The sequence below is a fragment of the Peromyscus leucopus genome, chromosome 22 (genome assembly GCF_004664715.2).
Source record: "Peromyscus leucopus breed LL Stock chromosome 22, UCI_PerLeu_2.1, whole genome shotgun sequence".
NCBI lineage: Eukaryota > Metazoa > Chordata > Mammalia > Rodentia > Cricetidae > Peromyscus > Peromyscus leucopus.
This window is the reverse complement of record NC_051081.1, coordinates 36,600,161-36,624,819: the sequence shown is the minus strand read 5'-3', so window position 1 is coordinate 36,624,819 and position 24,659 is coordinate 36,600,161. Positions and strand designations below refer to the sequence as shown.

Genomic DNA, 24,659 nt, shown 5'->3' with positions numbered 1-24,659 from the left:
CTCAGGTCCACACGCTTGCAGAAAGAGGACTCTACCAGCTGCGCCATCTCCCTAGCTCAATATTTCTCTTATAAAACCCACTAGGGGGCAAGGGAAAGGGCCCAGTGGGTAAACCACTTGCTTGCTATGTACCCACGAGAACCTGAGCCTGGATCCCCAGTACCCATGTGGAAAGCTGGGTGCGGCAGCCCGCATCTGTAACTCCAGAGGTGGTGGAGAGGGAAGAGACGGGTGGGTCTCTGAAGCTCACTGGCTGGTTAGTCTAGCTAAATGAGCTCTAGGGTGAGAGACCTTGTCTTCAAACCTAATAAAGGGGAAATAGACTGAGAAAGACAGTCAACATTGATCTCTGCTGTCCAGTCATGCACACACATGTGCGTGTGTCCTCATACATACACACCGATAAGACACGTACTTATACCATTTAAAGATGTTTTTTAAATGAACACATACTATGAAATCTGGCTATATAGCCATGCTGTTTTGTCTTAGAATAAAGCCTTTCTTAGTTATTAAAAAAAAAAAAAGTGTGTTTGTGTGTGTGTGTGTGTGTGTGTGTGTGTGTGTGTGTGTGTGTGGCGGGGGGGGGGGGGGATGGGGGGGGGACAAGGAAAACTGAAGTCCAGATTCACTTATAAACAGTGCCAAAACCTAACAAAACATTGCCAGACAAAATTCAACTGTGCTTTGAATAGCCAACTTAGGTTTGTTCCAGGAATGTAAGAGTGATTTCTTAAAAATAGGGCTGGGAATGTAGCCCAGGGGTAGAGCACTTGCCTCATGTGTGGGAAGTCCTGGGTTTAATCCCGAGCATCACAAACACACAGTTATCCCCCAACTAATGTAATTCACAACATTAATTAAAGGGAAAAAAATCATACAATCATCTCAAAACAGAAAAATCTGACACAATTTGGCATCTGTTCATCACCAAAACGAAGCACTCTCTGGAAACAGAGATTAAAAAAAGAAGCTGATTAACCTGATTAAGTCTGTAAAACGTACACCATCTCTACTATGTGACAGCCGCAAGCATTCTCTTTGAGATTACTATAACATAAGAAGGCCTATTGTGCCTGGCAGTGGCGGCGCACACCTTTGATCCCAGCACTCAGGAGGGAGAGGCAGGTGGATCTCTGTGAGTTCGAGGACAGCCTGGTCTATCTATAGAGTGAGATCCAGGACAGTAAGGGCTATACAGAAAATGAATGAATGAATGAAGAATGAATGAGTGCATGCATGCCTATTACACCCTTTCTATTCAGTATTGTATGGAGGTTTCTAGTCATCATAGTAAAACCTTTTGCCCCCAAAAAGGCATGATTAATATCTGAAAGTCTAAAAGTAGAAAAAAACAAAGTCATCACTATTTGTAGATTATAAAATTATTTACAGAAAATTCTAAAGAGAAATTTGAATACAAATTATCAGAAGCAATGAGCAAGTTAAGAAAGCTAAGTACACAGTATACTAAAATACAAAAGTCATCAATATTTCCACATACTGCAAGCAACTGCTTACAAACATAATTCAAAAAAGAGCCCTGGCATGATAAGACATTTCCCAAATTCACAGAAATTATATACGGAAGGTTTTTTATGAAATACTAAATATATTTTGAGAATTTTGCAGGGAAAAAAAACTATTAGTAACTGCAACAAAATATGTAGAGTTCTTAGGAATCAATCTGGTCAAGTGAGACACTCCAACCCCACACTCAGAAGACTAAGGGTAGCCTGGGCTAGAAGAGGGCTGAGGGTCAAGTTGGACTATATAGTGAGATGCTCCCCTGCTCAAAAAAAAATGAACCACCCCAAAATCTCAATAAAGAGACTAATCTAACATATATAACACCTTTTCTAGGTCAAAACCATAAAACTTTACTTAAAGGCACAAAAAAGCATTTAAGTGAATGTCATGTTTGCAGAATAGAACATGAAGTATTATAAAAATGTCAATTCTCTCCAATTTGATCTTTGGGTTCAAAAAAATCAGTAAAAACCTGAACAAAATTCCTAGAAGAATCCAATAAGCTGATCATAAAATTTGTAGGAAACAGGAGAGGACAAGAATAGAGAAGAGTCCTAAAACATATTACTGTCTCTATGGTAACTGAGATAGGGTAATTTCTGGCAGAGGGATGATAGCCAATTTGGCCAAAGGACAGAATAAAGATCATCAGTCTGTGTACGTTTGGAAATAACTTTTTTCTTATTTATGCAGTATCAGAAGTCTGACCCAGAGCCTGCACATGCTATGTGAATGCTCAACTACATCTCCTCGGCTCTGGAAATTTTAATTTTGACAATGATAGCACTAACAATAGGACATGGGGGAAATGAATTATTCTGCAAAAAAATGACTTTGGAAGCAAGTTATTGTTCAAATGCAGATTGGTGTGCGTAGGTGCATGTACGTGTGTGTGTACATGTGCGTGCGTGTGCGTGTGCGTGTGCGTGTGTGTGTGTGTGTGTGTGTGTGACTAATTCAATATCACACCACACGACAAAAATCCATCTCGTATGAACTGCAGACATATGTAGAAGAAACCGGCTTCACAACTTACACTAAAGAATGACCATGAGCCGGGCGGTGGTGGCGCACGCCTTTAATCCCAGCACTCGGGAGGCAGAGGCAGGCGGATCTCTGTGAGTTCGAGGCCAGCCTGGGCTACCAAGTGAGTTCCAGGAAAAGGCGCAAAGCTACACAGAGAAACCCTATCTCAAAAAAACCAAAAAAAAAACGAAAAAAAAAAAAAACCAAAAAAAAAAAAAAAAAAGAATGACCATGAGCTGTTACACTGGGCTGCCTTTCGTCGATCTGTGTCCTTAGGTTTGAAAAGATAAAACCCAGTAGACTTGCGTTCCCTTGCCATGTGACTATCCAAGCTAAGTCCCCATGGGTTTCATGGCCACAGAGCAGACATGGCGGCCACACTCAAGGAAGGAAGGACACACAAACAGCGGTGGAGAACCCACTTCAACGCCCATAAACGCTCTTCGGCGCACTCGTGTTTCTGGAGGCTGCTGCGCTGTTTTGGCTTGAGGAATGCAGAGTGGTCCGCGCAGACATGGACGGTGGCTTAACGAGATCAGCACTTGAAGTTAGAGTCCCCAGCAGAAAGGCCCATTTCAGCCCAACCCATGCAGCCGTATACTTACACTATATGTGCAAGGTCAAGTGGTTTCTCTGGTTGCTCAGGAAAAACAGGATGTGGGGGTTCTCTGGAGGGGACACAGCCCAAAGATTTACTAATTGCATGGCTCAGCTTCTTTGCAGGGGATTTCTGTGTCAAAGGAGAAAATAAGGAAATGAGACCTTTTCAAGAACAAATCAAATTTCACTGCAGTCAGTGTGACTGGGCCTCGCAGAAAAGAGCCAGCCAAGCTCTTGACGTCTCCCTCCTGCGGCTTCTTCATTCCTGCGGTTCCTCCCTTCCTACACCATAAAGTCACATGATCAAGTTATGGGGCTAAAGAGACAAGGTAAATGTCTTCTGGTTATCTATACATATTGGGAGTCCCCACCCCCCTTTTTGAGGCTTCTGGGTCATTTCTGGTAAGATATTAGGGTAATTCCTACTGCGGGAATTTTTTGATTCCCCCAGTAAAATACAAAAAGACTGAGACAATGCAAAGAGCACATGTTAGCAAATCAATTGTCTAAATGCTAGAATATTCCAAATAAGAGCAAGGCAGACCGGTTACCGTGGTGCAAGCCTGTAATCCCAGCATTCAGGAGGTGGAGGCAGCAGGATCAAGAGTCCAAGGTCATCTATAAACACCCAGTTAATTTGAGCCAGCCTGGGCTACATAAGTCTCTGTCTTGAAACAACAACAAAAAACTGAGCCAGAACATTTGGCATTAAGGGTCTGTCAGGGCCAACAGATTTAAACAAGTGTAAGTCTATATACAAGCTGTGAGCACTAGACCTGTGACGATAGATGATAATGTACTACAAGGTACAGAAAAAAAAAGTTGGAATTCTATTGATTTCTCTGGAAAGCAGAAACATCAATTCCCAAGATTGTTCATTGAAATAGTACATGTGTACAAAGTGAATAAAATTTCATAATTATATTGAACAGAATATTCTATTCTATAGCCCTTACTTAGTCTGCCTCTTGCTGTTTTTTTAAGCTGGCATGTAAACCCAGGGTCTCGTACTTCTGGGTTATATACACCCACAGCCTCTGAAAATTCCCATAGAGGCTCTTTATATACACTGTATGCTGTCCATCCAATTCCCTTTAAATAACACTGCTGTCTGAGATTTTGGCAGGATATTAATGAGCAATAAGTTTGAATATTTAAGTCTGCTGTCTATACAATTTATTATCAAATGTGACACTTGGAATAGAAAGTATAGCTGTGTGCAGCTATGTGCCTCATCAATACTGCATTCCCACTTATCATTTATTAATGGTACCCACGATGGAGCTCAGATTGGCCTTCAACTTGCAATCTTGCTGCTCAGCCTCAAATGTTGGACTTATAGGCATTCACCACTATTAAACTTTTATATTCTGCTCGCTGTATTTTAACACCACATAAACACAAATCTGTTTTCCCTTAAGACCATATAGGCAAAGTCAATATTTGATTATAATAAAGTCAATACCAGCATCTTCAGAAACTGTGTTTTAGATATCTTAGCAACCACGGATCCTTCAACCCATTTTATTCTGGGAAAAGTCTACATCCAACCTATTTCCCCTCAAGTTACATAGAGCAAACCACAGTAGGAATTCTGACTTTCCTCCCTCCCTCCCCCTGCTCTCTGCTCCTTTTCCTTTCACTGACAAGTGGCCATGCTTGCTGCAGGCTCTCCCCTCTAACCCACCCCTGGTCCTAGAGAGCAAGGCCTTCTCCTAGTAGCTCTCACAGGCTAATAATCCATACACACCAAGAGCTAAAGGAACACCATCATGTTCCACACAGGCACATGCATTCCCAGCCTGCACCTCTCTCATCTCCTACCCCCAAGGAGCACAGCAGATGCACATCATGTCCCTTAGGTCTGGAGACCTGGGCACACGCCTTTCCCAGGGCTGTCCTCTCCCACCAGTCTTATATATATGTCTCCTGCTTGTTTCCCAGGCCTCTGGAGTCTCCTCGGTGAAGAGTTTCTCACCGCTCCACTGGTCAGTGCCGCCTCTCCAGACTACCCATGACCTTGTGCACATGCCCACCCACACACCGACCATGTTAGATCACAGAGTCGAACTTTTCCATCCTCGCTAGACTCCTGCTTCTGAAGAGACCAGCTATGTCTTATTCATCTCTGCATTTATACAGCCTATTCTTAGACTAGAACATGTGGATGGAACACAATTTTCTTGCTTTATTTTCAGCTTTTCATTTTTTGAGAATTACAAGTAGGAGACAGCCAACCAATGGAAACAGAACACAGTAGTTTAATTCACCTTTACAACTAATTTTCATGATTTGTTGGTATACCAAAGAACCACCTGGGACATTAATTCATGTAGTCTATATGAGACAGATTCACTGTACCTACATTCTGAACACTAACAGCCATGAAATCAAAGGCTTAGTAAACAACAGTAAAATAACTACTTGACTATTGAAATAAGCGCCTGCATTTATAATCCTTAATAATCTTAACAGTATTCTGGAGTGTTCTTGAGAATACTGCTTTAAGTCAAGGTTTAACAAGTAATTGCAATTCTGGGCAGGCCAGATGGATAAAGGCACTTGCCACCAAGCCTGATGACCTGTGTGGGATGCCCAGGAGCCACACAGGAGAAGGAGAGAACTGATTCCCACAACTATTATTTGACCTTCACATATGTGCTGCAATCTATGCATACCCCCAACACAATAAATAAATAGATAATAATAAAAATAATAAAAAAAGATAGCATCCCATTTCAAGCCTCCAAAACAGACACTGGGCTAGGGATGTAGTTCAGTCAGCAGAATGCTTATCTACCATGCATAAAGCCCTGGGTTTGATCCCCAGTACCACACAAACCAGATGTGGTGGTATTCCTGTAATCCCAGCACTCAGAAGGTCTGAGCAGGAGGATCAGAAGTTCAAGGTCATCCTTGGTTACATACTAAGTTCAAGAGGGTATAAAATATGTGCTATACTTTTTAAAAGCCATAAAACTATAAAAGTTATCATGTCCATCTATCCAGTATTCTGCCTGAAAAACAACCTGACAGTCACTTTGAAGTTTCTTGCGGGTTCTCCCTTGACCTCCTCCTACCCTATCTCCTTTTCTCCTGGTAGGGCACTAACTTGGACTTTGTACTAATGATTCCCTTAGCTTTATTATTTTCACAATGGTAGACAATGAGACATTGTGAAGAAATGTTTAAAACCTACAGAGGCTAAATGTAAGTTCATCAGCTTGCTTTCTTTCACTCAAAACTGTTATAATTTATCTATGTGGGTGTATAGATAATTATAATTTATACATTTTTTTTCATTGCCTGATGGTACTTTCATGCTTAGTTTCCTATAATTTAGATGGTCACTCCACGGCCGATGAACAATGAGTAATGGCTTGTTTCCATATGGTCCTATTATTCACAATGTTGCTACTAGGTTTTCTATGTCATGATGCTTGATGGCCACATGTGAGAATTTCTTAAGTTTGGGACTACTGGCTTGCATGGCCGTGTACATTCCAGTTTTGGCAACCACTGCCAACTCATTTGCTCTATGAAGGAGTCACACTAGTTTCCCATGAGCTGTGTGGAGAGCTCCCGAAACTCCACACTGTCTCCAACCCTCGTCACTGCCAGATACTTCAACATTTGCTAGGCCTGTGGGTAGCAAATGGTACTGTGATTTCAACTTGCAATTTCCTCAGAAGCAAAAAGATTGGGTATCTTTTCCTATATTTGTAGGCTGTTCAAGCTTCTCTAAAATAACTGCTCCTACTGTTTCAAAGATTGATAAAGAGTCAGTTTAGGAGGCTGGTAGGGATTATCCTTCTCTTACGGTTTTTTGTTTTTTTTTTTTAATCTTTTTTGAGACAGGATTGCATGTAGCTCAGGCTCTTCTCAACCCATTATGTAGCAGAGGATGGCTTTGAACATGTGATCCAACTGCCATCACAATTGTAGATGCCATCAGGCCTGGCCCTCTTACTGGTTTGCCACAATTCTTTATATTTTTGTATTTTAAACCTAGGAAAGCTATATTGTATAATTTCTCCTTTAGGTTCCTCACTGTATTATATTTTTGATGAACAGCTACCTTGAAATATTAGCCATGCCAATTTTGTAACTTTCTTCCTATTTTGTGCCTTTTCTATGTTGAAACATTTCCCTTAGATTATAAGGGAACCCCTACACACACACACACACACACACACACACACACACACACACACACACACAGTGTTTTTTGAAGCAGGGGCCGTGCAGGAGGGATGGAGTGAAGTTGATCCCCAGGGCTGACGTGAAAGGGGAAGGGGAGAATCAACTCCACAGAATTGTTCACTGGCTTTCATGTGCATACCTCCCCCATCATGCACTAAAGGTTTGTCATTTATAGATTTCATATTTAAGTCTGAATATATTTAGCTATGACTCTTAAAAAAAAAAAAACTCACTATATATCCCAGGCTAGTCTCAAATTCACAGTCCTTTTTCCTCCCAACCTAGCGCTGATAGATTTTGATAGGTATGAGGCAAGAATCCATTTTTTTTCCCTATAAGGGTAATCAACTGTATAAAAGTCATTTAACAGACATTTTGTCCTGGGCAATACATCAGTTTAATTACTACAGCATGCGACCTCATCCATTCAGCCACAGCAAGAGTCCGTGAGGAGTGTTTGCTTTGAACTCACAGAAATCCACCTGCCTCTACCCGCTGAGTGCTGGGATTAAAGGTGTGAGTCACCATGCCTGGCATCATTTTTTTTCTGGACTCTTTGCAGTCCCACTTGAATTTTAGAATACATTTGTCATTTACACCCCTACTCACAAACACAACCTGTTGTGACTTCAGTGGGAGCTGACAAAGCCATAGATAACTCTGCAGGGAAGGGACCCCTTTACACACCGAACAATCCTTTCCATGAATGTGCTCATCTTTACCATCTTTCAACAGCATTAGAGGAGTTTCTCGTTGAGATGTAGGTCCTTATATACTCAGGATATTAACTTCTTATGAGACAGGCTACTTTGCATGTGTTTTCCACCATTCCAAAAGTGATTCTTCGTTGTTGATTATTGAATGCACCTAAATTCTACATTTTGATGTAGCTTAATTCATATATTTTTAGCTTTGTTGCCCGGATGCTGTTTCTCATTCTAATGATTTATTCAGAAAATGTCTCCAGCTTTCTACACTGTCAGTCACCAAGTAGTGAAACAGCTTTTCTTTTCCTTATTTACTTTACTGTTCAGGATTGCTAAGAGCACAGCAAATAAAAGTAGCTGCAGCATATCTCCTTATTTTGCTTAAAATCCTAAAACAAACTGCCTCAGTATCTCAGCAGTAAACATAATGGGTGCCGTGACTTAGCAAAGTACCGCACACTAGGTTAAGGGCATTTCTCCTACTAGTGGCTTTCTAAGGGTTTTCTTGAGTTGTTACATGCGTGTTTAGATTTTCAATGGATTTTGTAAAGTTTTCATCTATGTTTCTTGAGATGATTATATGGATTCACTCCATCATACTATAAATCTATGTTAAATTATAATACTAGGTCCTTAACTTCTGGAATAAAGCAAGTGTGGTCATGATGTGTCTTCGGTGATCAGCTGTTCATTTGTTTTCCACTATTTTGTTTATATTTCATTTATATCTATGCACAGAAGTGGCTTGTCATGTTCCTTTTTTTTTTCTGATGATTTCCTAACTTGATGGTACCAATATAATTAAAGTCTAAAAAAATAAAGTAGAAATGCTTATTAGTTTTTCTAGGATCTGAGAAATTTTCTGTAATGCTGGCATCTTTTATTTCATCTTTTATTTGAATGTTTATTCAGGCAAAGTCCTCCAGGCAGGCCCGACTGTTTCCTCTGTGGAAAGATAAAGCTACTAACCCAATGCTCTTAGTGCCCCCCCCCTGCCACCCCTTTCCTCCTGTGAGACGAGGCTTTGATATTTGCCGTGGATGGCCTCAAACTCTCAACACTCATGTCTCAGCCTTCCCAACTATTTGGGTTTTCTGTTCCATCTGGAATCAGTTTTGAATAGCAACGCTGTTTTAGGAATTTGTTCACGTCAACAAAGCTTTCAATCTCCAAATGCACGGAAGCTTTTTGGTTGTTACTGAATTCCCTGAGAATATAGTCTATGTGGCATGAATTCCCTTTGAGGTTTCTTTTATGTGTTTTCTAATAATGTAATCAGTAATGGAAACAATCAGATTTGTAAAAATAACTTTATTTTGTTTATATATACATATGTGTAGTGGGTAGCTGTTCCACCTATGACCTTGAAGTATCTGCCTCTGGGGTGTGGCTGCTGGGGACCCTTAAGACCTGGGATGCACGTACACAGCGCTCTCTTTGCCTCCTCATGGTATTGGATGCTGAGATCTTGGACCAGACAAATCAGCATGGCACATGGCTCAGCTTTCCCGGACCCTAAGATAAATCTCCCATGGTAGTGAGTTAACCCCCAAATAAATTCCTTTGCCCTTAAAGCAGACTCCGTGGATTTCTCCCATTCCATGTGTGCATGTGGGGAGTACATGTATGTGTGCAAGTGCATGTGCACCTGCATGCACACATGAATGGAGGCCAAAGGACCGCTTCAGGAGCTATACACCTCCTTCGATACAGGCATGGCGCTCACCAATTAGGCTAGACTGCCTGGCTAGGGAGTCTCAGCAAAGCTCCCAGTATTGGAGTTACAAGCACATTCCACTATACCCTGGGGACTGGACTTGGTCCTTATGCTTGTAAATCACATACTATTTCAACTGAGATACCCACCCGGCCCATGTCCAAATTTCCTACAGTCTTCATTTTTATCTACTAAGTCTAACAGTTGCTGAGAAAGGTTGTTAAGGCCACCTGCTTACGTATGTCTCAACTTTGATTGTGCTCTTAATTTATTACACGTATTATTTTTATATGTGGGAGCACATGAGCCATGACACACGTGTGGAGGTCAGAGGACAACTTATGGGAGCTGATTCTCTCCTCCTGTCCTGTGAGTCCAGTGCATAGAACACTGGTTATCAGGCGTGTGACAAGTGCCTTTACACCGAGCCAGCTCACAGGCCCATTGAATTTTTAAATCATAGAGCTATATTATTAGGTGTTATTAGTGTAGAATTGTTCATCTTTTTATCTTCGATAAGCTCCATCTCTGGTAAGGACTCTTTAAAACCGCGATAAAACATGGATCACATAAAACCTACCATTCTAATTTTTCTGATAAAGATTTTTGCCTCAAGGTCCTTTTCCTAAGATTAATATGATTTTATGAAATGTCTTTTGATTAGTACTGCTGGCTATATCTTTTCTTAAAAAAAAAAAAAACCTTAATATTCCATTTTTCTGTGTCTTTACTTTTTTAACATCTCGGAAATGGCACAGGACCAGAATTATTTTAAGTTCTCATTTTATTCTATCTTAAATTTTGGCAATTTTACTGCTTGAATACATACACACACACACACACACACACACACACACACACACACACACACACACACACACGGGGTGGGGGTAACAATAATAAGAGCCTTAACACCTAATGGGCCTTTCCGTACAAAGACTCCATGGGTGCTTTTATGGGACTAAAAAGACTCCTCGGCTATTATGGGAATAAACTTTAAAATGCAGTAGAGACACCAAAGCTCACAGAGCCAGGCATGTCTTATTACTCTTTCCAGCCAAAAGCCAGCTCCTCAACAGTCATGGTACTTAGAGAAAGAGTATGCAGAAGGCAGGAGAGGCATCCCAGAACAACGTGGTATTCTTCAGAGCAGCTGGAGAGAAGCTACATCCAGAGCTCAGTGTGGGACATCCGAGTATCTCAATCAGGACACAGAGCCTCCAGATGTGGGGCAGATGTCACCGTGGGCACCAGGAGGTGACCTGTACCTAAACCATTGTTGCTGTGGGCTTTCCCATACCAGAGCTGGGACTTGATTCCTCTGACGGCCACGGACCGGGCTCTAAGACACTTTTGTTTTTAAGTTCTGAGCTCATGTCGCCGTATTTTCAAGGAGCCTCCAGCTAATTCCTTACATGGCACACTCTTCAGCCAGGGCACACGATGACAGGCCCTGACACCTGGGAGACGAACAGCCTACCAGAAAAAGCTTAAGATTGGTGCCTCTGAGGCCGTTTCTGTCATTTCACTTCTAATTGCCCCCTTTGGAACATCATCCTGAGCTCCAGGCCATACCATCTGAAAGGATTCGGGCAGGAAAGTACCCTGCCGTGGAAGGCCCTTGATCCAAAGCCTATTAAATCTTCCAGTAAGTCTGGAATCTCCTATATTTTAACATGAACACTTTATTCAGCAACTTAAAATCCTTTCAATCGAATCATGTCTCAACCCGTCCCATGTCACAGCTGTGTTCGCTGCGACTTACTTTAATCCCAGCGAAGTCGGTTAGTGCTAACCAACTATCACTAGTATTGTTTGCTACTATTTGTGGCTTAGATTTACCCATGCTTATCAATTCCACTAAATGCACCATTCCCACGTCCCAACTCTCCCCTCCCTTCAATTTACTTGTCCTCCAAGTATTATCCTTTCTTTGCTCCAATCACAATGGATTTCTTAAAAAAAAAAAAAAAAAACTTACTCTTTCTTTACCCTAAATAGATGAGCTGGGCACAGAATTCTACAACCTTCTATTCACTCTCCTCTTCAAGTCCTTCCACAGTCATCCGCCATTGTCCATCTTTTATCTGTGTTCAGTATTCTGCAGCCTCAGGATCTTCTTCAAAATCGACTCCTCGTTCTCCCATTTTCACTCTGGCTGCCTCTCACCTGTTATCCGGCCCCTTCATTGAGCTGATCCTTAATGTTCTGTATTTCTTGGATTCTATTTGGCCTCTTTTTTCATATTCATTCGTTCCTTTTTTTATTTTTTATTTTTTAAGTTGATAGCCAGATGTGGCAGCTTAAACACCAGTGATCTCGGCACTCAGGAGGCTCACACAGATGTGCCAAAGAACAAGTTTTGAGGCCAGCCTGGGAAATATAGCAGCACAACAGAGGACCTCCTTCTATCAAACCAAACAATTATTTTTATATTCCAAGTTCATTTGTTTAGTTTTTTTTTTTTTTTTTTTTTTCAGGGTTGAGGACTGAACCCAGGGCCTTGTGCTTGCTAGGCAAGCATTCACTCGACCACGAGTTAAATCCCCAACCCCTTGTTTAGTATTTTTAACACACCATTTTCTAAAGTTCTTGATCTGTTCATTTATGTTTCGTGTGTGCTTTTATTTGCTGGTTCTCCTTCACGGTGATTGGATTTTCCCTCTCTGAAAATGAGCTTTCCTTCAGCAGGGACTGGGCTCTGTCCTGGAGCTCCTCTGGTCTGAGTTGTTAAGCAATGCTGCCACAGAGGGATTTTGTTGTTGTTGTTGTTGTTGTTGTGGGAGGCTGTATCCAATGGACACCCCCCCTGGAGTGGTGCTATACAACAGAATTTTAAGGGAAAATGTGCTGTTTCTCTACTCTCCGGTATGGTAGCAACTGGGCACACATGATATCTTTATTGCATGTAAGAAACTCATTTTAAATTTAAATTTTAACTTAAAATTAAATAGCCACACGTGTCTAATGACTACCATACTGGAACATACAACTAGAGTTTCATTTCTCTCGGTTAAACTACTTTTAATTTATTTTTCTTTTTGAGATAGTCTTTTTATATAACCCTGACGGGCCTGGAACTTGCTATGTAACCCGGGCTGGCCTAGAACTCACAAACCTGTCTCTCTCTCCCAAGAGCTAGGATTAAGGACGTGACTATGTAACTTGTTGGTAGAACGTTACACTGGATACTTCAGCTCAGCAAACATTTACAGCTTCAGTTTTTCAACGTTCTAACCTCCTGGAAGCAGGCTCTCTTTTTCTCGTTCCTTTTTCTTAAGGAGTCAGCTTTTCTAAAGCCTTTTGTGAGAGGCTGCAGAGGATCTGAGTTCAGATCCCGCACCCACATGCAGGCTCACATAAGCACACACATGCACACATTCATACACACACACACACACACACACACACACACACACACACACACACACACACAATAAACTGTCTTGCAGTAACCTCGCTTGTAGTCTTGGTCAACACTACCCGTGGCTGGGGTCCCCAGGCTGAGTCTGCTCCAGAGCATCCAGCAGTAAAGGACCCCCAGCAGGCAATGCTTTCTGCGGCTTGTTATTGAACACAAACTTTCTTCACTGAAAGATGTCAAACAGTCCCGAAATACTCCCTTTCTTGTTGGCAGTCATGAAGGATATTGGTTATTAACCTAACTTAATGTTTTAGCATTCTGATGGTTTGGGTCCAGATGAATGAAAATAATCAAGGTGTGCTTGGCTAACCATCTAGACACTGGATCTGTTCACTCTAAATGTCACCTCTCTGCCTTCTCTTTAGCTGCTTTCTCAGCCTCTTGTTAGATGCACATCCCCAGGCCCTAATTTTTTCTTCTTTTCCTTATGTAACACATTTGCAGATATTCTTCCCTTCTAGAGCCCAGCTCATATATTCACTCTTTACTGTGAACACTGTTTACCAGCCCGTCACTGAATTTCTTTTCCTTTTTTCCATCATCATCATGATCATAGTCATCTTTTTTTTTTCTTCCAAGACAGCATTTCTCCGTATAGCCCTGGCTGTCCTGGATTTCGCTCTGTAGACCAGACTGGCTTCGAACTCACAGAAATTTGCCTGCCTCTGTCTCCCAAGTGCTAGGATTGAAGGTGTGTGCAGCTACACCTGACTCTGAAATTTTTTTTTTTTTTTGTAGTCTAAAGTTTAATTTTGGGTATGGAGAAATGGCTTAGTGGTTATTCGCACTGGCTGCTCTTCCAGAGGGTTCAAAGGTTCAATTCCTGCACCCACGCAATGGCTGACGACATCTGTAACTCCAGCTCCAGTGGATCTGATACCCTTATCCAGCCTCTACTGACACCAGGTTCACACATGGTGCAAAGTTACACATGTAGACAAAACATCCACATACATAAAATAAAATGTAAATTTTTTAAAGTTTAATTATTTTTAGTAGAAAAAAAAACTACTCTTATCTCTCAAAGTACGAAGTGGACGTTCTATGAATGTAGTTTTGGAGAGGTGGGATGGGTCAGTCAGTGAGTAGAGAGACTTGCACCCAGACTGACTACATGAGTTCAGTCCCCGGGCCCCACAGGGTGATAGGAAAGAACTGACTCCTGGGAGTTGTACAGACACACACACACACACACACACACACACACACACACACACAGAGAGAGAGAGAGAGAGAGAGAGAGAGAGAGAGAGAGAGAGAGAAATTTCAAATGTAGCTTACTTATTCTCTTAATTCTATTTCTGAACCTTCTCTGCCTGGCTGTGTGGCCCTCCTTATGAGTGGTTTCGACCCAAGTGCTCCACTTTGTAGCCAGAGCTTCCTGCTCTATTGTAATGCCCTCTTGGAGCTGAAGCGAAGGAGGTGTTCTCAGGAGTGTGCAGGAGGGACAGAAGGACGCCCTAGTGTAAGACCTCTGCCGTCTCCTAGGCAGGGGACTCCCTCCTCTCCTAGATCCCGCCAGCATAGGAACACTGCCCTGTCTCTGCCGCCCACGCTCCTGGACTCACTGAATCTGCTAGAGATGCCTCCATCGCATGCACAGGGCCATAGTCACCCCGTTAACTGTCTGGACCCCTTGCTCTCCCACTGCAGCTACTTCCAAGTGCAAAGTCTCCAGGCATTGTTCCACCTGCAGTGTGGCAGAGGCAGCAGCGTTGGTGGCGGCAGCGGCAGCAGCGCTGGTGGCGGCGGAGGCATCCGCACTTCCCTACCCTACTTCCTACCCTTGCTTTAGACCAGCTTCTCGTGGATATTCTACAGCCAAGGTTTGTCTTCCTCTTCCCTTGTTAGTGTATCTGCTAATGATTTTTCAGATGCTAACTTACCAGTTTTAAGTATTTGGAAACTTATTGAAGTAAGATGGAAAAGGCTACAAAGCATGTCCTCGCTCCACCAGCTCGAAATGGAATCCTCATTCTAAAATACACATTTTTTTGAACTTTGCTTTTCAAAAGTGAAAATTAGAATTGCTGAGCCCCAGCTTCACCTACCTAATAAAGCTGTATTTTTTAATGACTTATGTATGAGAGAAATGTAATTCGTGTAATTTTTGTTAATCTTCCAAGATTTAAGAGTAGAAGCTCTCTGACAAGAAACTATGACTAAAGAATTAAATATAATTGGTTGTCGTGCAGCTTCTGAAACATGTCTCTACAAATTACAAAACCCCTTTACCTACGAAAGAGGCCGCGGCTGTCCCACCTGTTCCGCAGCTCAGGAGGAACAGCAGCGTCTCACAGCACTCAGCAACTCCCTTCAGTTGCCTTTCCAGAAGAAAAACTTGCTGGAACTCAGCATCCATAGCGATATTTCTAGGAGGCCACAGCGGCCAGGCCAGCGGTCGTTCTCCCACTCAGGACACCCCCGGGGCTGAGAGGGGCATGAAGGACGGAGGATGGAGGGTTGCTGCCTTAAATGCAGCCCCTTTAGGACTGATGAAATTGTGAATGCACAGAGGCGAAGCCTGGGGTCGACATTTTCCTAATAAAGTTGTCGCATCAAGGCGACACGAAGGAGAAGTCCTGAACTGATCCCCGCAATGTTCTTGAGTGGCGTCTGGCATTCCACAGCACACACTGGGAAGGCACCACCCCAGCTATTGCAGTACCCAATAAAACCACAATTTGAGTTCACGGACCGAATTCTTTTTCTCTGCATACTATTTTTTAAGCCAAGAGGATGCAGATTTAGTAAGAAAAACAACGCCTATAACTGGGAAGGGCTGGAAGGGAGGAACATCCCTCGGTGTGGTTTGACTGGCAGTTCACATCTCACTTGTTTACTTCTGCGGCTTTATACGGGAATTGACGGTTCCGTATCAGGAGGATGAGGGGCTAGGTGAGTGGATAAGAGAGAGAGCTTGCCATGCAAACATGAGGCCCTGAGTTCAGCTCTGGGGGACTGGGGCAAGGAGGCAAGGGCACAGGAGAACCAATGGAGCCCTCTGGCCGGCCAGCCTGGGAGGGGCACCTGTCAGTCAGCGAGCTCCGGGGTCGGTGACAGATTCTGTCAAGGGAAAAAGGCAACGACAGTGATGCGACAAGACCCCATGGTCCTTCTCGGGCCTTCAGATGGATGTGCACAAGTGCATACAAGAAGTCACAGAAGCAGCATGCTATCTATAAACAAGGATGCGAACACACAGCCAAGTTCGCATGCAGTAGGAATGCAAAGCAGTAAGGAAGGCCTCATCAGATTAAACCGTTTTACTACTGAAAATGCACAGGGAGTCCTGGCCTAAAAGCATGCACTAGATCACTCTCCATACCACATAAGAAGAGAAAAAAGAACCGCTGAAACTACATTTGGAAGGCAGAAAACCAGAAACAGCTGAATGTCTATTCGTAAGGGAGCAAACAAGATCTGGAATACTTGAAGAATTGAATTCTAGATGGCACTGAAAATAACCAGCCAGCTAGAGCAGCACATGCTTGTCATCCAGCACTCGGGAAGGAGAGACAGGAGGATCGCTGCAAGTTCTAGGCCTGCCTGGTCGACAGAGTAAGATCTTGTTTCAAAAACAAAATTTAAAAAGATGTATTTCTTTAACAGTAGGAGAGAAGGGCTGGGAAGGTGGGTGAGTCAGCAGGTAAAATCACTTAACCGCTCGAGACACACCTGAGTTCAATGTCCAGAGCCCACGGCAGACACAGAGGACCACCACCTGAACACTGGCCTCTGGCCTCTACTCATGTACAGGCTGGGGGAACGGCTCGATTAGCACAGTGCTTGCCTGGGTTAGACCCCCGGAGCCCACCCAAGTATGCCAGGTACGGTGGCACACGCTTGTAATGCCAGAGATGGGAAAGGAGAGAGAAGGTCTCTATGGCTCACTAGGCTAGCCTCACTGATGAGTCCAGGGCTAATTATAGGCCCTGTTTCAAAGGAGGGAGATAGTGTTCCTAAGAATGACAACCTGGAGGTTGTCCTCTGCCACATGCACTCACACACATGTGCACTCCCCCCACATGCATGTGCACTAGAAAAAAAAATCAAGTGGTGCAACATAATATTTAAATAATGTAACTTGATGAGCAGAATTCCCCCTTGTCTACTATTCTAAACAGGTTCCTAGGCATAAACAAGGAAATAGTAAACACAAGCAAAATCATCTACTCTTACAAAAATAAGATTATACTATGTAGAATATAGTTTTATGCAACCTGTTTCTCTCATTCAATAACAATTATACATTGGGTATGATGGCATATACCTATAGTCCCAAGCACTTAGAAACTAAAGATGGAGGATCATTGGGTACCACACCAACTCCCCCGAAAAAGTAAAAAATAAAAAAAGGGTAGGGGGAGCAGGGGATGCTCCTCAGTGTCAGAGCACTTGTCTAGAAAGCATTAGGAACCAGGGTTAATCCCTAGCTCTCCACACACACAAACACATGCACATATTATATTACATACCTCTTCCATAGCTGTACACAGCTCTCTGACAGACTACCACATAGGACTCCACAGTACTTACACACCACAGTAAAATTTTCAAATTATTTTTATGTGTATGCGTGTTCTGCCAACATGTGTGCCTGTGTACCACACACACGGCTGCTGCATTAAATCCTCTGGGACTGGAGTTACAGGCAGTTGTGAGCTGCTCCATGGATGCTGCGAATCAAACCTGAGTCCTTTGGAGGAGCATCCAGTGGTCCTAACTCTGAGCCATCTCTTTCCAAGCCTCCTAGTAAACGTAACCATTTCACTACTGGCTGGCTGATATTTTTACTCTCTTCTTTCAGCCACTCTGAATTATGCTCATGACATCCTCACACAAAAGTCCTAGTGTGCTTGCTACAGACGTGGTTTTGGGAGAACTCCTACATGGAAGGTTGTTGGGCCTAAGGTTGTATGTAATTTAAGATTTGTCCTTCAGACCTAACAAGTCACGCCCTACACCAGAATCCTGAAAACTCCTCTTTCCTACCCTCTGCCAAACCTGGATGTTCTTCCTCTCCTACATTCTTCTGCAAGTGGGGGTAGGCATAACACAAACACTTCAAAGGCCACAAATCATTTAAAACAGGAACAAGTGAGAAACCCTAACTTTCCTAATGTCTTTAATCAACACTGAAGCTGTGTGCCAGGGAATTGGTTTGTAAGGGCTGCTAACCGTAGCACACTAAAGACCAGTGATGGAATATGTGCACAATAACACACAAAACAGAGATGGTCCTAACAGTGAGATAAATACTTCGGAAAAAGTTATTCTGTGTGCTACAGGAAACCATGAAGAGATGGCCATCAGCCTGGGCAACTAGGAAAAGAAGCAACCACTGAGCTAATTTTTACAGGATACGGAGGATTTGGCAAAGACAAGCTGGGAAGATGGGGAAGAGAGGAGATAAAGGCAGCTAGGACACCAGACTCAAAGGCATAAACGTAAGAAAATACAGTATACCAGGCAACTACAAATAGTTTCATGCTGCCGTACTGCTTGCTGACTATGAATAAACAAGAAAACCCCCGGATCAAAGACCTAAGAGCTTTCAAAATACCACATTGTGAAGAGGTAACCTTGTTTTGGAAGGTGCTTCTAGCCAGTGCTGAGCGGACGGCTGTTCGGCTCTCTCTCACACGCTCACAGACTGCACGGTGGGAAGAAATGGAGTCGAGCACAACCCGGACTTTATGGGCTGACAAACAACAGGTACAGCCAGCTGAAGGGAAAAGGATCAGGGTCACAAGTCCCGAAGAGCTGGAGTCACACAAGCAGCCAGTGTCCCCAGAAAGGAAGGCCAAGGAGGATGAGATCTGGAAAGTGAGGCAGAGAGATCTCCATGCGTCTGTGCCTGGCCCCCCTCTCCAGTCCTGCACCCTCCGCACTGATGAACAAAGTCCAGAGCACAGGGCTCTCTGCCGGCAAGGCTGCCCACTGTCTGGCTGTGCCCAGCTGCCACGAACAACTCTGAGAGGTCTAGAGAAGGGCAACATGAGCGGCCAAGCGGCAGCATGCACAGCACACCCGAACCCAGCGAGGGAAGGCCATCTCGGCTGCTTAGTGCCGCCCTGACACGGCCTTTGACAAATGTGCCTGGACCTGAGAAATTTCTGGGTACTTCTTTGAGAAACAAAATAAAACAAGTCTCCTCTGCCTCAACCCAGGGCCACTAAGTGAGACTTCCTAGGGCTGGGACCTGGTACTCTGCATAGTGAATGAGCAATCCGCAAGAGGTCCTTTGCAGAGAAGGTTAGGAAATGGTGCTTTAGAAATTCTTGCTACCAAGTTAGGTATGTAAACTATCTGCAAGAGCTTCAGCTATTGCTTTTTGGAAGTGAGAATAAATTGCCTTCTAGAAGTCTAAAAATATGAATGGAAACATTAGTAGAACTGTTTGTGTACAGAGAGCAGGTAAAGACTCGGAGATGCCCGTGAGGTCAGTGAGTAGAGGCATCAGAACCAACATAAGAAGCATTGTCTGGAGTTAAGAACTGGAAAGTTTATCAGTGTTGGGCATGTGAGATCTGGAACTACAGAGAAGCTTTCTTGGAGGTGCACCCAGGGCAGAAAAGAGCTCAGGAGGGAACACTGGAGGAGGCAGTATCTGTTCTGCTGAAGGTGAGCCAAAGGTCTCATGAATACATATGGCATGTGAGTGTTTTTATAATTGGACACTAAATGAAGATGAACAGACAATGAATCAGACACTAAAAGGAAATTATATAGATAACATTCAGTTACTAATATAGTGGAGAATCTCCCCTAAATCCATGTGTATGGATCTTAAGCAGACAGCAGTCATCACTGGTGGACTTGAGAAACTGCAGAGACGATAGAACAATTCACATGGCTGGGTGGGTCGTCAGGGAACGCTGGTGTTCCCACACATGGAGGCAGAGCAGACGCTCTCCGGCTTGGCTCTGGCGGCCACCTGTACAAATCAAAGAGGATCTGACATTGAAGAAAGGGCCGTGGGTGAGTGATGACAGCCAGGGGAAATGGTTCTTTGCGGGACGGCGGCTTGGTTTCAGCCTGCTTCCCTGCAGGCCTCGCCATCTCTTTGCTCTAAGAATAACCCGGCCGCAGTTGGGAGGGAAGCGCTTTATTGTTTATAAACGACACACCACTCCTTTCTTTGATAAGCGCCATCTTTTCACACAGCTGGGTCCACTGCAAATGTTCTGCTTTCAAACTCAGCACTTCTGCAGCTGTAAATAGTGCCTCCAAATACACACAGCAGAGTTGGGCAATGTTCAGAAATTGACAAAAACAGTATTTAAAACATCCCAAGCTGATAACTGTTACCAGGATCCCTCTGGCCTCAGATGGTGTTCAAGAGCTCAGAGCTCTAAAAGGTTATTGGCCAATTAAGCAGGCTCCTCCCCTTGGGATTCTGTCCATTCTCTTACAGATCCCCTCTCCTATGAATCCTTAGTCTCCAAACCCTCCTACTGAGGTTTCAGTCCTCAAGGGTATATACTTAGAACTGCTGGAACACATGGCAATGTTGTTCAACATGCTGAGGACTATCTTAGTTACTGTTCTACTGCTGTGAAGAGACACCATGGCCAAGACAACTTATAAAAGAACATTTAACTAGGGGCTTGCTTATAGCTCCAGAGGGTTATTAGTCCATTATCATCATGTGGAGTGTTTTGGCAGGCAGGCGGGTGTGGTGCTGGAGAAATAGTGGAGAGCTTTACATCATGACCCACAGACAGCAGGCAAAGAAAGAGATGCTGGACCTGGTGTGAGATTTTGAAAACTCAAAGCCCACCCCCAGTGACACACTCCAACAAGGCCATCCCTCCTAATCCTTCCCAAACAGTTCCACTAACTAGGGACCAAGCATTCAGACATATGAGCCCATAGGAGACATTCTCATTCAAACTACCACAAGAACCCGTTGTCTTCCAACATAGCTGAACAATTTTACAATCTCCCTGTCAACATATGAGGGATTTAAGATTTCCTTATCTCTGTCAGTACTTGTTATTGTCAGCATTATTTATTTTAGCCATCCTTGTGAGTGTGACCTCTCACATGAATTTTGTTTTGTTATTTGTTTGAAGACAAGATCTCAATAGGCAGCCTAAGCCTGCCTTGACCAAAGGGTCCTTCCACACCTACCTCCATTAGAGGCATGGACCATCATCATGTCCAGCATTTCATGGTTTTTAAATTTTTATTTCTCTAATGGTTATTATACTCAACATTTTCCCACTTGCTTGTTGACTATTTGATTATTTCTTTGAAGAAATAATGCATTCAAATCCCTTCCTCATTATTTTATCTTTTGAGCCAAGGTCAATGCTATGCAGGCCTGGTTGGCCCTTGATTTTGCAGTGATCCCCCTGCCTCTGTCTCCCAAGTTCTGGGATTATAGGCATGTGCCATCATACCTAGCCACTAAATTACTAAATAAAATTCATATGTATGTCTGCACGTGTTGGCCACATGTGTGTAGGTACCCTCGGGGGCCAGAAGACAGGGTCAGATTTGCTGAAATGTGGGTACTGGGAACTGAACTCTTGTCCTCCAGAAGAGCAGTAAGCACTCTTAACCTCTGAGCCATCTCTTCAGCCCTAATTTACCTTTTTTTTCCCCTCTTCATAGTTAAGTGTATTTATTCTTTTTCTTTTTCTTCCTAATTTACCTTTTAAACTGTAGTTTTAAAAGAAACCAAAATCCACACCATATTAGTCATGTTCAAGCACACAGTTCGGGAGGCTAAGCATATTCTTCACACTGTTGTGAAACAGGCCTGAAACCCTGTACCCATCTTACCAGTACAGCCTCTGGTCCTCACAACTCTACCTCCCCTGTGCCTGCTTCATACTCACTTGGGTTTTCTGTAGTTACTGCTGCTGTGGTTTAAACATCTTCTACATACTGGTCACAAGTTCCTTGCCAAATGTATAATTTTCCTATACAGTGGGACATTCCCCCCCCACACACACACACACCTTCTTTTGCTTATTTGTTTGGAGACAGGATCTCCTATGTAGCCCTGGTTGTCCTGGAACTCTGTAGACCAGGCTGGCCTCGAACTCCCAGAGATCCGCCTGCCTCTGCCTCTTGAGCACTGGGATTAAAGGCATTCACCGCCACCGCTGCCGCCCGGCTGTCTTTTACTTTCTTAATGGCAGCTGTTAAAGCATCAAAGTTCTGAATTTTGATGAAGTTCTTTGATCACACTGTGCTTGGGTGTCCCGTGGGGTCTACCTCAGAGAGATGAGGAACCTGGACCTATGCTTTCGCTCTCACATTCAGGACTGTGATCTATTCAGTGTGTATGTGATGTGTGCCAGTGTATAAAGTATGCAAAGCACATGCCCATGTGCGCACACGGAGAGATCAGAGAACACTGGCATCCTCCTCTGTCTTTCTCCATCTTATTCCTGAGACAGGGTCTCACACTGAACCCAGACTTCACAAGTTTTGGGGGTACGTCAGCGGTCAGCAAGCCCTATCCATCATCTTGTCTCAGCCTCACTCCCCTCCAGTGTGGGGGTTAAAGGCATGTGTGGCCATGATCATCTGTTTTTGTTTCTATGTGGGTGCTAAGGTCTGAATGCAGCTCCTCATGATTGCATGGAAAGCAATCTTACCCCCTGAGCCATCCCCGAGCACCCTTGGTGAACTGCTTTAAATAACTTTTTCTCTTATCTATAGAAGGAGTCCACCCCCTTCTTTGCACGCGAATATCTGCTTGCCCCAGCACCCTATTTTGAGCCAACTAATCTTGGAACACAGTAAACGGTGTTCTCATCTTTGTGGGAAAATAAAGAGTGAATGTAGAAGGTTGAACTCCACCCCACTTACCTTCATGTACATCTTCACGCCTGTGCTGTGGCGTCCTTTTACTGTGGCTTGAAGTAAGTGCTGGCCAGCTGGTCAACTTTGTTTGGAAATTTGGAAGGGACCTTTTGTGTTTCCATATAAATGTAATGATCGGCGTATAGAGTCACACAAAGCAGCGGAGATTTTCAAGAAGGTGGCAGTGAATCTGCGGAATGACTTAGGGAGCGCTGCTCTTGGAACGTCTCACACTCCTGACCCAGGAGCCCGGCACGTCTTTCTGACTCCTTTAGTCTTCTCGCGGTAACACTTTGTGATATGTTGTAAAAGCCTACTATTTCTTTTGGTTAAATTTATTCCCGTTTTGCACTTTTTGGTTCCCTTTTCTTGTGTAATTGCCTGGGGAGGACCCTGAGCATGATGTTGAGTGCATGTAAAGAGAGCGGACATCCTTGTCTCACTCTTGATCCTACAAAGAAAGGGTCCATTCTTTTACTATCACGCACGCCGCTCGACGCTCGCTGTGTTCGACGGGCGTTCTCTCTGAGGCTGAAGATGCTCCCTTCAACTCTCCGCGGGCATTTCTGCTCTTTTCCTCCCTGCTTCCCACCAGATGGTGTAAGCTAGCTTTTAACTTGCTATGTAGGGGCTGGAGAGATGGTTCAGAGGTTAAGAGCACTGACTACTCTTCCAAAGGTCCTGAGTTCAATTCCCAGCAACCACATGGTGACTCACAACCATCTGTAATGAGATCTGGTGCCTACATAATAAATAAATAAATCTTAAAAAAAAAAAAAAACTTGCTATGTAATCAAGGATGATCTTGATCCTCCCGCCTCTACCACCTGATTACTGTCATGCCATCCTGCTCAGTTTCTCTGAGGCTGGGCACTGGGCTCAGGGATTCTCGCATGCTGGACAACAAGCATTATACCACCAGAGCGATATCCCCAAGACTTTTTCTTTTTTTAAATCACAAAAAGGCATCAAGTTTTGCCACATTCCCTCTTCACATTTATTAAGAGAACCTTGTAATTTCTGTACTTTATTCCATTAATAGTGATTTTTTTTTCCGTATTGATTAATATTTATTTTATTGAATTTTTCGTACTGAACCAACTTTGCGATCCTGTAGCAATTCTCACTTGGTTATGCTGTATAGGATTTTATGTTCAGTTCAATTTGCTAATATCTGGCTACTGTATTTTGCATCTATTCATTAGTCTATTTTTTGCTTTTAATACTGTTATTTTGGCATCATAAAAGCTCTGGCTCGATAAAATGAGTTTGGAAGTGTTCTGGTCTCATCTGATAGGAAAATTTGTAAATCACTGGTACTAATTCTTTAAATGTCTAATAAAACTCAGCAACAAAACCACTGAGGCACGGTTGGTTGGTCTTCTTCCGTCTGTGCTTTGTCTCTGTCCTCCCCCTCCCCCACCCCAGGCACCAGGGCCTCAGACAACCCAGGGCTGGCCTAGAACTTGCCACATACCTGAGGCTGGCCTTGAAATTCTGGTCCTTCTGCTTCAACCTCCCAGGTGCAAAGACTAAGGGACTTTTCTTTGTGAGAAAGATTGTGATTACTGACTCAATCCCTTGACTTGTTATTGCCTGTTCAGATTTTTCTGTTCTGGGTGAG

At 43.4% G+C, this 24,659-nt stretch overlaps 1 protein-coding gene across 12 annotated transcripts in view; it reads right to left on the bottom strand.

The window, feature by feature from the left end:
* Positions 1–24,659, bottom strand: part of Dtnb (dystrobrevin beta) — a 215,318-nt gene that overhangs the window by 101,698 nt on the left and 88,961 nt on the right. For all 12 annotated transcript variants that reach the window (XM_028875041.2, XM_028875078.2, XM_028875037.2 and 9 more), the window contains exon 9: positions 3,162–3,286. In XM_028875041.2, coding sequence (XP_028730874.1) covers positions 3,162–3,286 — 125 coding nt within the window. The remainder of the gene's footprint in view (positions 1–3,161; positions 3,287–24,659) is intronic.